This window comes from Mus caroli, unplaced genomic scaffold (assembly GCF_978045245.1).
Source record: "Mus caroli unplaced genomic scaffold, Mus_caroli_1 scaffold_15, whole genome shotgun sequence".
In the NCBI taxonomy this organism is placed as follows: Eukaryota; Metazoa; Chordata; class Mammalia; order Rodentia; family Muridae; genus Mus; species Mus caroli.
The window spans coordinates 108,757,270-108,769,889 of record NW_028227270.1 but is presented as its reverse complement, the minus strand read 5'-3'; the positions used below and the strand labels follow the sequence as shown (position 1 = coordinate 108,769,889).

Below are 12,620 nucleotides of genomic sequence, written 5' to 3'. Positions count from 1 at the left end.
TAATGATTCACAGTTCTATCAAGGTCTGTTATTCTCCTTTAAACTTTCATACACTCCCCAGGGGCACCAAACACCAGAGTGAGCAACATATTTTTTTTTCTCAAGGCTTTTCTAAAGTGGATTCATCTAGATGCAGTGAAAATTAAAAAAAAAAAATCAGAATTGGAAGAAATAAAACTATGCAAGATTAAAGCTGAAGAATCACTAAGTGTTTCCAACTTTAATGCACAGAGAAATACACACACACACAAACACATACACAAACACATAGACATAACATATACAAACACACAAATACACATAATACAAATATAAATGTATAACAATGCAGGACACTCTCCACATAGAATGCATTAGCTTGAATAATATTTTTATGAAAGTAAATCATGAAAAGATTTATTAGCATATTGGTACTTTTTAAAGTGGAAATAAGAGACTGGAGAGATGACTCAGTGGTTAAGAGTACCCGCTACTTTTCCAGAGGACAACTTTGGTTCCCAGCATCCATAACACAACCACCAAGTCTGCAAGTCCAGCTTTCAGGGAACTGATGCCCAATTTCTGCCTCTGTGGACACTGCATTCACACACACACGCACATACACACACAAATAATCAAAATTAATCTAAAAGTTATTTAAAAGAAAAAAAGGAGAAAAAAAGGCCTGTAACTCAGGAAGCAAGAGAGTTGCCACCTGCTTTGGCAACATAGCATGTTTACTATCTCACATCTCCTGGTAACTCTGTCTAAAATGCAAAGCTAAAAGGAAGGCTGAGGGGACAGTTCCTTGGCTAGAATGCATAAGGCTTGAGTTCAATCCCCAGCACTAAAAATAAAACTAGAGAACGTGGGAAAATAGGAAACCCCACCACGAGAATAGCAATAACACAGCTGGCATAAACAAAGGACTGGCGAGAGGTTAGTCAGGCATGAGGGTCATGCTCAGAGTCTAACAAATATAACACACCAAGTGTCCAGCACCACTATACTAATTCAAATATTTGGAGGTTAGAATAAATTTAGACAGCATTAAGATACAAAGAGGGAGGGAGAAACACTATTAAAATACAAGGAATACACACTAACAATAAAGAAATTACAGCTTCTTGTTGGAATCTGATGCAGGCACATGTGAAACATTTTTGTAGAATGGAGGTATGGTGACGTTTTAAGCAAAAGAAAGGAACTACTTCATCAGCATCCTATGCTCCTACAGTAAAACTCTGTGTTTTCAAACAGAGGTCTCTAAGAAATACTACCTTTGGATTCCAGCTCCAGTTTCTTTTTCTTGGCCCATATGTTGTGGTAGTTTTCAGCCATCATCTCTGCCATAGCCTACAATGGACCAAATATTAAGGAGTCAACTGATCCTTCTGTAAAAGAAGACAGAGCTGTCTTCTCAGGCAGGACACACAAACATGTCTTAAAGCAGGAGAGCAGAATATTAGTGCTGAGATGAGCCTAAAATGTAGTCAGACACAACCCCTCACTTGGAAATCCAACTCCACAGAACTTCAATGATTTGAGAAATTATATGGTAAATATCTACACACTGTGGATTTAATGGGAATAGCCTTTATTATTCATTATACTTAAATGTGTCTTATGTTAATTCGACAAAGAAGCTTTGAAATAGCTATGGATGTAAACAGAAAATAGACATAAATACAAATTTGTGGTTTAACTCAAAAGTTTTATAACCCAACCTGTACCTTTTTAAATAATTAAAAGAAGAATCCAGTACAAACAAAGACTTTATTTCTAGATCATTCTTTGCCTAATTAAATGGAGAGTCTTAGAGCACGTGTGTGTAATCTTTACTGAGGCCTTGTGAATTTTGAGGGAAAAAATTCTAATATTCTTGGGTTCTTTCACAGTCAAGATTACACTGTCATTGTAATTGGTTCCTAGAGCACGAATGGAGAGTAAAGCAAGCATTTCATCAGCACATGGAGTTCATCCCTATATCCATGGCTCTCTTGAACCAACACTAATCATATTCAGATCAATGTTCTGCAGTGACTTGGGAATGTAAGCTCTGTGGAAACAAGTGTTTATCTTTCACTCACATGATTTATCCCAAAACATACCCTAGTGACACAGAGCACACAGGGCTATGGATGGGACAAATGCAATGTGATCAATTTCCATACATGAACAAACTAAAATATGCATTCTTTAACATGAGCAATTAAGGTGGTTGTTAATTAAGGTGGTCACTAATTAAGGTGGTATTCACAGTTATTTATTAACTCTTTCTCATGCATTTTTATATTTATGTGTGTCTCTGTGGGTACCCACAAAAGGTGGGGGGCACCTACAGAGTGTGTGTGTGTGTGTGTGTGTGTGTGTGTGTGTGTGTGCTGGCACTCACAGTGACCAGAAGAGGGCATCTCATTCTCTGGAGCTGGACTTAACACACACTGAGCTCCTGATGCTGCTCGGTATAACCCAGTTCCTCCAAGGACAGGACAAATGCTCTTAACTACTGATCCCTCTCTGTGGCCCCGAGGAAACAGCTCTAAAAAGTCCAACAGTAGCCACTTTCATCCTGAGTGGTCCTCACCAGGGCCCCCAGTGAAGGCCTAAAACCTCAGATAGTACTAGATCCTAGTACATTGTACACGTCTTCCTCCATGTGCTCTGCAGTGCTGCCACATTACACTAAAGCCCATCTTTCCTCCTATGTTCCATGGCTCAGGCCTCTTTTATGTCACCAAGCTTATAGTCCAGGGCCACCATGAAGTAAAATAAGGGTAACTAAACACAAGCACTTCCCTAATCTGACTGCCAGTCCGATGACCCTGACATCTACTACATGACTAAATACAGCTCAGTACAAACAGGAAAATAGTGAATGCAGGAAAAATTCCTGTCTGTGGTGGAATGGAGCAGGGTGACAAGTTCCGTCATGGGACTCAGAATGGGAAGTGTCAGCTGCTGAAGATCTCCATTTAACATTTCAGGCCATGGGGAGCAACACAAGGTGTTGGGGACGTGATCAAATGGATTCCCAAATTAAATGGGAATTCTCATGTTTGCTTGTAAGATGCTGCAGGTCACTGCCTCAAACTGAGTTTGATTGGGAAATAAAGATGCCAACAGCCAATGGCTGGGCAGGTAGACTGAGGCAGGACCTTGAGACTGCATTGGAAAGGGACAGATGAAGGAGAAGATCGACATGATTCAGAGGGAGATGGATCAGATTTAGAGCTGCAGGAGGAAAATCATGGGAAATGTGGGTGGGAAGGGAAAGTGGCCCTATGGGAGGGCTTCCCAGTAGGTAACAGAGAAGCAAAAATAGCGCATAGATTTAGAAGGTTATGACCCAGGAGTGTGGAAAGGAAGTGTGCACTAGCCGGGAGGAAGACTAGAACTAACAGTTTAGCAAACTCAAAGCTACAGGACGTAGGAAGGATGGAACCACAGATGAGGACTGGTTAGGACTTATGTCAACTTTCAGGTTACTAAAAGGTCAGTGTGTAATAACCATGAACTCTGTGGGCTCATCATATGATCACCATGAAACATTTATACACACTATAAAATGAATAGGAAAGCATTCTAGTTTGCTTTTTCTAAGTGAGCTTTAGAGACTAGTGTGAAAATCCAGATACTTACATGCAGGTCTCGAGAGAGTGTAACATTACTCATGTCAATAGCACGGGGGCTGTATCCATGTGCAGCATCTATAGACACCTGGATGATTGACAAAAAGAAAACAGTATCTCATTAAAAACTGCAGTAAGACCCTTCAGAAACACAAGGCAAGGTTCAAACTTTTGTTTTCTAAGGTAAAGTCAACAAAATAACTGCAAAGGAACCTTAAATTAATTTTTATGTGAGTGTTATACAATCACTTATGATTATCTTCATACCTCAAGAATAGACAGTCTAAAAAGTTAATAATTAACAGTCAGCAGTATGTGATAAGTTCCAAGTCCTGCAGCCAAGGGACTTTGAGATTTACCAACCCTGGTTAGCTACAGGAACAAAGAGTCCTTTACAAGCATATGTGTAGGTCAGTTGTGAGGATAAACAAAGATTAAACAACTTCACTATGTAGCATTAAATGGCTCACAGGGAAATCTTCAATGATCAGACTTCATTATTTCTACATGTTTGCTTTTCAAACTGGATATAAATATTTATGTTTATAGCTATAGACTTCTGCTGCTCTCAGAGAAGCTCCTTTTACAGTGGGTAATGGCTAGAACATAGGGTCATGATTGATCTAGCACTGACACCACCCCCCCATACACACACAAACACACACATACAGAGATAGACAGACAGACAGACCACACACACACAGAGCTGAGAGACTATCACAAAAGTCAGAAGGCCTGTAAGAGCCACAGGATGAAGAGAGCGGAGGAAGGTTGTCTTCTGGGCCTCGCTTGGCCATTGCACACAAGAACTCTTGGCTGCTGTGGTTACCCGCACAAGACCAAGTGCCATTGCACACAAGAACTCTTGGCCGCTGTGGTTACCCGCACAAGACCAAGTGAGCAAACATCCCAGAATGGACAGACTGAATACCTGCAGGACACTTTCAAATAATAATAATAATAAAAACTAGTATTTTTAAAGGGCTGGGAGTGATGGCTAAGTGCCTGCAGAAGACCTGAATTCAGTTCCCACCACCCATGTTAGCCCAGTAGGTAGTTCAGGAACTGCCAGCTCTGGAGGCCCTTGTTCACACATGTGTGGATGTGTGTACAGAGATGCACACACTTAGACACATAAAGTAAACTAGGAATAAAGAATACTTGTCAACGTTCACAGTTTCACTGCATCACACCCCTTATCTTAGTCTAACCAGAGAGGGGGGAGGACATGAACTCTGCGTCTTCCAGCAAAGCTTAACTATTCTGTTATTAGAACTAGTGCATGATGAGGAAGAATGAGATGCTGGTAATGAGCATGTGAAACAGGAAAGAAGACAGAAAGCCAATCATTCTTTTAGTTTTAACTCTATCACTGATCTCTTTCTGGCTCTCTCTCTCTCTTTCTCTCTCTCTCTCTCTCTCTCTCTCTCTCTCTCTCTCTCTCTCTCTGTGTGTGTGTGTGTGTGTACATGCATGCTTCTATGTGTTCAGTAAGTGCATAAAACTTAAATGATCATGAAAGTGTAAAATTGAAGATGGCTCCACAGCTTCAGAGCAGCTATTCTAATTGCATATGACTGGAGAGATGCCAAGCTGAGCACAAGCAAGTGAGCATGCTCGCATTCATTTCCCTCTGCTCTTGACTGCTGGTGTGAGGTGACTGCCTCTCACACTCCTGCTCTGACTTCCACAGTGATTGCTTACAATCTGAAATTGAGAGCTGGGATAACCTTTTCTCTTCTAAGTCCTTTGGTGTCAATATATTCCCTCCCAGTGACAGAACTGAAATAGATATATTGCCTTACACAATCAGTCACTCTTCTCTCCCGACTCAGACATTAATCCTTGTCATTCATTGTCCCCTTGCACAGGCAACTGATGATGGCTTGCATTGCAAGTGATATCTTGCTTGTATCTAACATGACAACATACACCTTCCAAGCCAAGTCACCTGCTACTTTCAAAATTGGGTTTGGTCCCTGTACAATGGAGCTAATGCTAAACCCACAGCCTAGCACCAAAGTCAGGCATGGTTTAGACAGGAGCTGCCCAGCATAATGCTGGGCACACATAAATGCTCAAGAACACCGTCTAGAGCTGCTCCCACTGCTAGCCCATTACCTTGCCTATCTTCACCATAGTTCTGAGTACAACCAGAATATGAGTGTCACTGGGAGTTGTGACTCAGCTATCTTAGTGACAGCAACCATATTAATTATTGCCTCTTTCCTGTCCTCAGAATTCCTGAGTTCTTTAGCTCACTCAACAAATCTACTGTCTTGCAGACACACCCTAGAATCCATAGCAATCACGCCTGTTATGACCATGCCTACATTTCATGGCCATTTCTCTCAAAACTCTCCCATTCTCTTTCTATAATTTCTTCTGACCTGAACATGTGCTCCCTTGAAGTCAGGAATGTTAATGTTAATTGTGAACTTATTAGCAAGGGGTAATCTTGGGTTAGATGTCTAACTTATCTCTCTGCACCACTGGAGCACTTTAGAAAAGTTGATACGTAAAGATCCTTTCCCAATCTGTTGGTGGCCTTTTTGCCTTATTGACAGTGTCTTTTGCGTTACAGAAGCTTTGCAATTTTATGAGGTCCCATTTGTCAACTCTCCATCTTACAGCACAAGCCATTGCTGTTCTATTCAGAATTTTTCCCCTGTCCCCACTTTCTCCTCTATAAGTTTTAGTATCTCTAGTTTTATGTGGAGTTCCTTGATCCACTTAGACTTGACCTTAGTCCAAGGAGATAAAAATGGATCAATTCGCATTCTTCTACATGATAACCGCCAGTTGTGCCAGCACCATTTGTTGAAAATGCTGTCTCTTTTCCACTGGATGTTTTTAGCTCCCTTGTCAAAGATGAAGTAACCATAGGTGTGTGGGTTCATTTCTGGGTCTTCAATTCTATTCCATTGGTCTACCTGTCTGTTGCTATACCAGTACCATGCATGCAGTTTTTATCACAATTGCTCTATAGTACTTAGCTATTGGATGGAACACAGGGCAGCCAATGGAGGAGCTAGAGAAAGCACCCAAGGAGCTGAAGGGGTCTGCAACCCTATTGGTAGAACAACAATATGAACTAACTAGTACCCCCAGAGCTCGTGTCTCTAGCTGCATATGTAGCAGAAGATGGCCTAGTCGGCCATCATTGAGAAGAGAGGCCTCTTGGTCTTGCAAACTTTACATGCCCCAGTACAGGGGAAACACCAGAGCCAAGAAATGGGATTGGGTGGGTGGGGGTAGGTAATAGGGGACTTTCAGGATAGCATTTGAAATGTAAATGAAGTAAATACCTAATTTAAAAAGTGGGGAAAAAAAGAAAAGAAAAGTTGATATGGCCTTTTGCTTGTTCATTTGAGACAATGGGTCTTCCTCAGCTCACAATGGATGCCCTCAAACTCCTGATCCTATGCCTCTGTCTCCCAAGTGTAGATGTTATAGGCGTGTATCTCCATACCTGTATTTATATGGTGCCAGGAACTGAACCCAGGGCTTTGTAAATGTGAAATAAGCATCCTATCAATTAAACTACACCCAGACCTAATTATTATTGCTATCATTGTAATTACTTGAAATAGGGTCTTTTCTATATTCCCAAAGTTGGCTTCAAAGTTCTAGGCCAAAATGAAATTCCTGCAGCCTCTCCAGCAGCCAAGCTACCACCAAACTTAGTTTAAATTATTTTTAGAGATGGGAAAATAGCTTAAAGCAGGGTACTTGACTAACATGAATGAGGCCTTGAGTGGAATCTCTAGCATGAGCAAATCTGTGTGTGTGTGTGTGTGTGTGTGTGTGTGTGTGTGTGTGTGTGTATGCATATGTGCATATATATGTGTGTAAAGGCTTAGATGACACAAATAATTCATCTGTCACTGAGATTCTCACCTGGCTTGTCTGAGAAATTCGTCGAGTCCGGTTATAAAGGGCCATGCTGTCCCCCTCCCGTGTTCTCTCAATTCTCCAACCCCAAGCCAGCATTGTTTTCAAAGACTCCTTGATTGGCCAACGATAAATTTCTTTTTCCTAGAGGGAAAGAAATCAGGCATTAGTGGTATTATGAACCCAAAATGAAAATTCAAGTATTTAATGGTTTGTTCTGAAACAGACTACCTTCATTAAGAAACCTGATTACCACGGGATCCTTATAAAGAAAACCAAAAATAAAAACATTCAAGGGAAATGATAAAAGCTGAAATTTTACTCCACTAGGAGTTGCTAAGGAGGGAATCAACTCCCACAAGCTGTCCTCTGGCCACCACCACAGGGCACACATGCACACACACATCCAGGTATGCGCATACAAATATATACAGAAAGTTTTAAGGAAAATAATAAAGATTTCAGTAATAAAACATAAAACAAAAATTTACCCAAACATAATACTTCATGAAGTTAGGGGGTGGGCGGGGAATCTCTCACCTTTTCAGACAAGAGTTTATATGGCTTCATTAGCGGTTGGATCTTAGAAGAGTCTGAATATATTTCCCCATAAATCCATCCATTTGCCAACTAAAACAAAATGTTAAAAATAATTTTACATATATTAGCTTTGGGGATTTTAAGTGTGCATGTGTTTTGAACCTATTTTGTAAAACTAACCCTGAAGGTGGAGTAAGAAAATGATGAAGGTCTAGTGTCTGTTTGGGTGTGGCTGGAGACTGAAGCCAAGTCTTTGTATGCAAGGGATCTACCACTGGGCTACATTCCCACCACTCATTTCACTTTTTATTTTGAGACAACACCTTACTAAGTTGCCTTGAACTCACTCAGTATCCCAAGGCTGGCCTTGGAATTAAAATTCTCCTGCCTCAGATTCCCAAGTCCCTGGAATTAGAAGCCTGCACCACTGTGACTTGGCTGAGGTCTGAATGTTATCTAGCTTAATACAGAGTTCCCCTCTTAGTATTCAGTGGCCTCTTGGCATGAGTTCCTTTGACCAGAGATTAAATGCATCCTGTCTTCCTAAAACAAACCGGGTCTACACCTGTGCCCAATGTTTGATCCTCTACAACACGGCTATAGGGACCAAAGAATGACAACTGACATCATTTATTCTGACACATCTTAACCCCCAACCTGTGATGTATGCATGTCTATAAAAAGTTTGTTTAAAATATGTGAGTCAGGGAATAACACCTCAGAATAACATTTCCTAATCACTTATTTCAGGGATTCATCCTCCAATAATTTGACCATTTTGGATTAGCATCATTTGCCCATACCACCATTAGTTCTCAGAAACCAGGTAGTTACACTGCACCAGTTCAGGACTTCCCTCCCAAGGCATCTCAGACCCAGCCCAGCCACCTAGTGTTCAGTGAAGTCACTATATCCATGTCACTCTCTAGTGGCATTGCTGATAAGACATAATTTCTACAAAAAAGAATCACACAAATTATCACAAATATGGAAAGCTGTTTCTATCTTAGCACAGTGGGGTGCAGGGCTTGAGACTGTGCTGGCTAGTTTTTGTCAACATGACACAAATCAGGGTCACCAAGGAAGGAGAGAGCTCAGCTAAAGATCTGCTAGCATCAGACTGGCCTAAGTGCATATGTAGGGCAGATTCTTCATTACTGACTCATGTGGGAGGGCCCAGTTCATTGTCAGTGGTGCCATCCCTGGGCAAGGGCTCCTAGATTGCATAAAAAAGCAAACTGAGTAAACCATGGGGAGCAAGTGTTCCTCCACGGTTCCTGCCCCTGCTCCTTCTTAAGTTCTTGCCCTGTCTTCTCCCAGCCGTTAACTACAATCAAGACATATCGGTCAAGTAAACCCCTTCCTTCCCAAGATGCTTTCGGCTGTGGTGCTTATTTCAGCAATAGACATCTCACTAGGAAAGGGACTTGCCATGCCACTGGCTTATCTTCGGACATGAGCATCCTTCGGGGCGTTCACTGTCTGCTTTTCACTTCATGTGTACATGTGTGGTGTTGGGTTTTTTGTACCGTGACAATTCAATTTCTCTGACAAGCTGTGATCACCATTCCCTCTCAAACTGAAACTAAACTCAACTGAAGTGAAAACATTTGCAACTCCTTGAGTTTTCTCATTGTACTGTTTTCCTTGGAGATACATTTTAGTAGATGTGTTCTACTCTGAATAAGCTATATAGACCTGCTTGGACATATGTTATAGAAAGTACAAAACCACTAAAGTTTAAGACTCTTCATGGGGGTGGGAAGATGCCCCTTCAAGTGGGGTGCTGTACTTTGGATCCCTCAAACAGATGGAAAAACCTGGGTGTGGCAGCTACCACATCTCTATAATCCCAGTACTTGAGAGGACAAAGACAAGAGGAATCCTGGGGTCCCCTGGTCGGTTTGACCAATCAGTAAGCTCTGGGATCAGGGAGAGACCCTGTCTCAAAAGCTAAAGTAGGGAAGAAGATATCTCAAATCAACCTTTGGCCCCTACACATACACACACACACACACACACATACACACACACACACAGACACACACACCCATTTTCAGTATTGTTCAACAAATATAAAATCCAGAGTTCGGTTAAAAGGTAAAACAAAACAAAACAAAACAAGGTAATTTTTTTTTTTTCTGAGGCAGGGTTTCTTCATGTAGTCCTGGCTGTCCTGGAACTCTCTCTGTAGACTAGGCTGACTTCAAACTCACAGACATCCACCTGCCTCTGCCTCCAGAGTGCTTAGACTGAAGGCATGCACCACCACTGTGTATCTAAAGGTAAACTTTTAACGTGGAGTCATCACTTCTCCCTGAAACCCCACAAACAAACACACATTAAGAAATGATACTCAAAGTTTAATGAACTGATCTTTAGAAACGTCCAGATTATGTCACGTTTTTACTGTGATGAAACTAGCTAAATAGGAACACAAGCAGCTTATAACTAAATATCTACTAACTGCAATGGAGGTCTTTCTTTAAAAGAGAAAGTTGGGGCTGGGGTAGTAGCTTAGTGAGTACAAGTGTGTGACATGGTGCTGCATTCAGGGCAGTGAAGATAGGCAGATCCATCAAGCTGAAGTGGCAAGCTCTACAGTCACTAAGGACCCTGTCTCAAAGGAAATAAAGTAGAGCAATGAACTCAACCTATGGCCACACCACACATACATGTAAATGAATAGAAATGCACACACAGAAATATACACTATACACATGCAGAGAGCAATCTGGCAAAATTGGGTATATTTAAGCAGCACCCATCAGCACTTGTAACTTTTACCTTGTCCATGGACCATTTATCATGGGAATGTTCTGCATATTTGTTAATGAAGTATTCCAACTTCTCTGGAATTGTAATGCTACAAGAAAAATAAAGGAAAAGAGTTTGGTGTTTTTACAGAATTCGCAGGCAACTGCATCCGTGCTTACTCACAGATGAGTAATACTCAGATTCCGTTCACTCATAACTGCTAAGAAACAAAAACAGTTGTAACAAACGATCGCTTCTTCACATTTCCAAACAATGTAGGACCATGTTCTATCTACTCGTCTCAAACTGGGACATCATTTATTGGGTTAATATTAAAAAATAAATGTAATAAGATATATGTTAGTTAAAATATATTCAAAGTTGAATACAATAGACTATACAAGAAAAGGAAAACAAACCCAGGCCAGTACTCAGTAAGTCTGAAAACATGCTTTTCTTTTATACTTTTTCTTTAGAGTTATTCTTTTTTAACTGTCCTTGTTGAACTATGAATGAACGACACTGTTGGTTTTTGATCTGCCACATTTTTAGGTTAATTTCATATAATTAGTTATGTATTAAGACTTTGTGATATTAGTCCTCCATATAGACAACATTTCAAAGTTACTAATTTGTGCTACAGGGAAAGTAATTAACAAACTTATGTTTTATTTTTTGACAATATTTATTCTTGATTCCTTTCTTGTTTCAATGAATATTTATTCTATTCGTGTCCAGCATGTGCAGTTGATGAATGAGTCTGCTCAAAGAGAATATTGAATACAGATTCTACTCCCTAGTAAATACAACTTACTAGAGCATTTAACTTTGAGAATTGGATTCTAAATAAAACCCTGCATAATAAGATGATTTTCTGATCTTTATCAACAGTTATCAGTTAGGAACTAACAAACACATACTCAAGAAGCAATATTTGTTTTTTAAAAAATCATACTCAGGTAGAAATTACTCAAACCACCACGTAAACCTATAAAGAATAATTTCCCTAGGAAACAAGCCTGGGTAAATTAGCATGCATGCCCAACACTTGTTAGTTATTTGGATTCCATTAATCAACACCCAAAGCATGATGTTGCTCTTCTGAAAACCTTGGATTATTCTGTATGTGAACAGACCAGAGACTTACCTATGCAGACTGTGACCCTGTGATGTTTTGGTGACTTACTTTGAAAGAGATACAAAGGACCAAGCACATAATCCAAACACTTAGGAGTGGACTCTTTTCTCACAGGACTGTCATGTAATAACAAGCAAGTATACTTTAAAGACATTCTTAGATTAATGACAGTACTTGGGTTGATATTCTGATTGGTTTGGGGAGCTAAATCAGCTGGGAGCTGCTCTGAAGCCTCAAGGTTCAGTCTCAGACCGATTCAGAGGTGCTGGTTAAAACCAGCAGGTGACTGTCTTGCTAACTAGTCTCACCAAGTTACCACGGACCAGGAAACAAAGAGAAGAGGCAGTTTTCCTTGCAAATTCAGAGTTGCTGTCCTACTTGAACTTCAGATACATGAAGCACCCATAGATCTCATTTGTACAACAACTTAGGAAACTAAATGCATGTATGATGCTTGGTAGAGGTCATATATGTGACCTTTACATGAAGTTTCCAACTCTGTCCACATCTGAGGATATGCGTAGTTCTTTGTGACAACTTGCTATTCCTTTCATCTCTTTGTGATGTGCAATATCATCAATGAAGCTGAATCCTGGCCAACTTGCTGTGATGGGTGAAATGATCTTGTCATTCACAGGAACAGTGACAGTTTGGAGATATCCTCAGCTAAAGATGCTACG

At 40.5% G+C, this 12,620-nt stretch overlaps 1 protein-coding gene across 6 annotated transcripts in view; it reads right to left on the bottom strand.

Annotated features, from left to right (window-relative positions):
• The window catches only part of Ryr2 (ryanodine receptor 2), a 568,461-nt gene that overhangs the window by 138,788 nt on the left and 417,053 nt on the right, over positions 1 to 12,620 (bottom strand). For all 6 annotated transcript variants that reach the window (XM_085831287.1, XM_085831288.1, XM_085831289.1 and 3 more), the window contains exons 54-58: positions 10,833 to 10,911; positions 8,046 to 8,135; positions 7,512 to 7,649; positions 3,622 to 3,699; positions 1,260 to 1,335 (exon numbers count right to left, since the gene is read on the bottom strand). In XM_085831287.1, the coding sequence (XP_085687413.1) occupies positions 1,260 to 1,335; positions 3,622 to 3,699; positions 7,512 to 7,649; positions 8,046 to 8,135; positions 10,833 to 10,911 (461 nt within the window). The remainder of the gene's footprint in view (positions 1 to 1,259; positions 1,336 to 3,621; positions 3,700 to 7,511; positions 7,650 to 8,045; positions 8,136 to 10,832; positions 10,912 to 12,620) is intronic.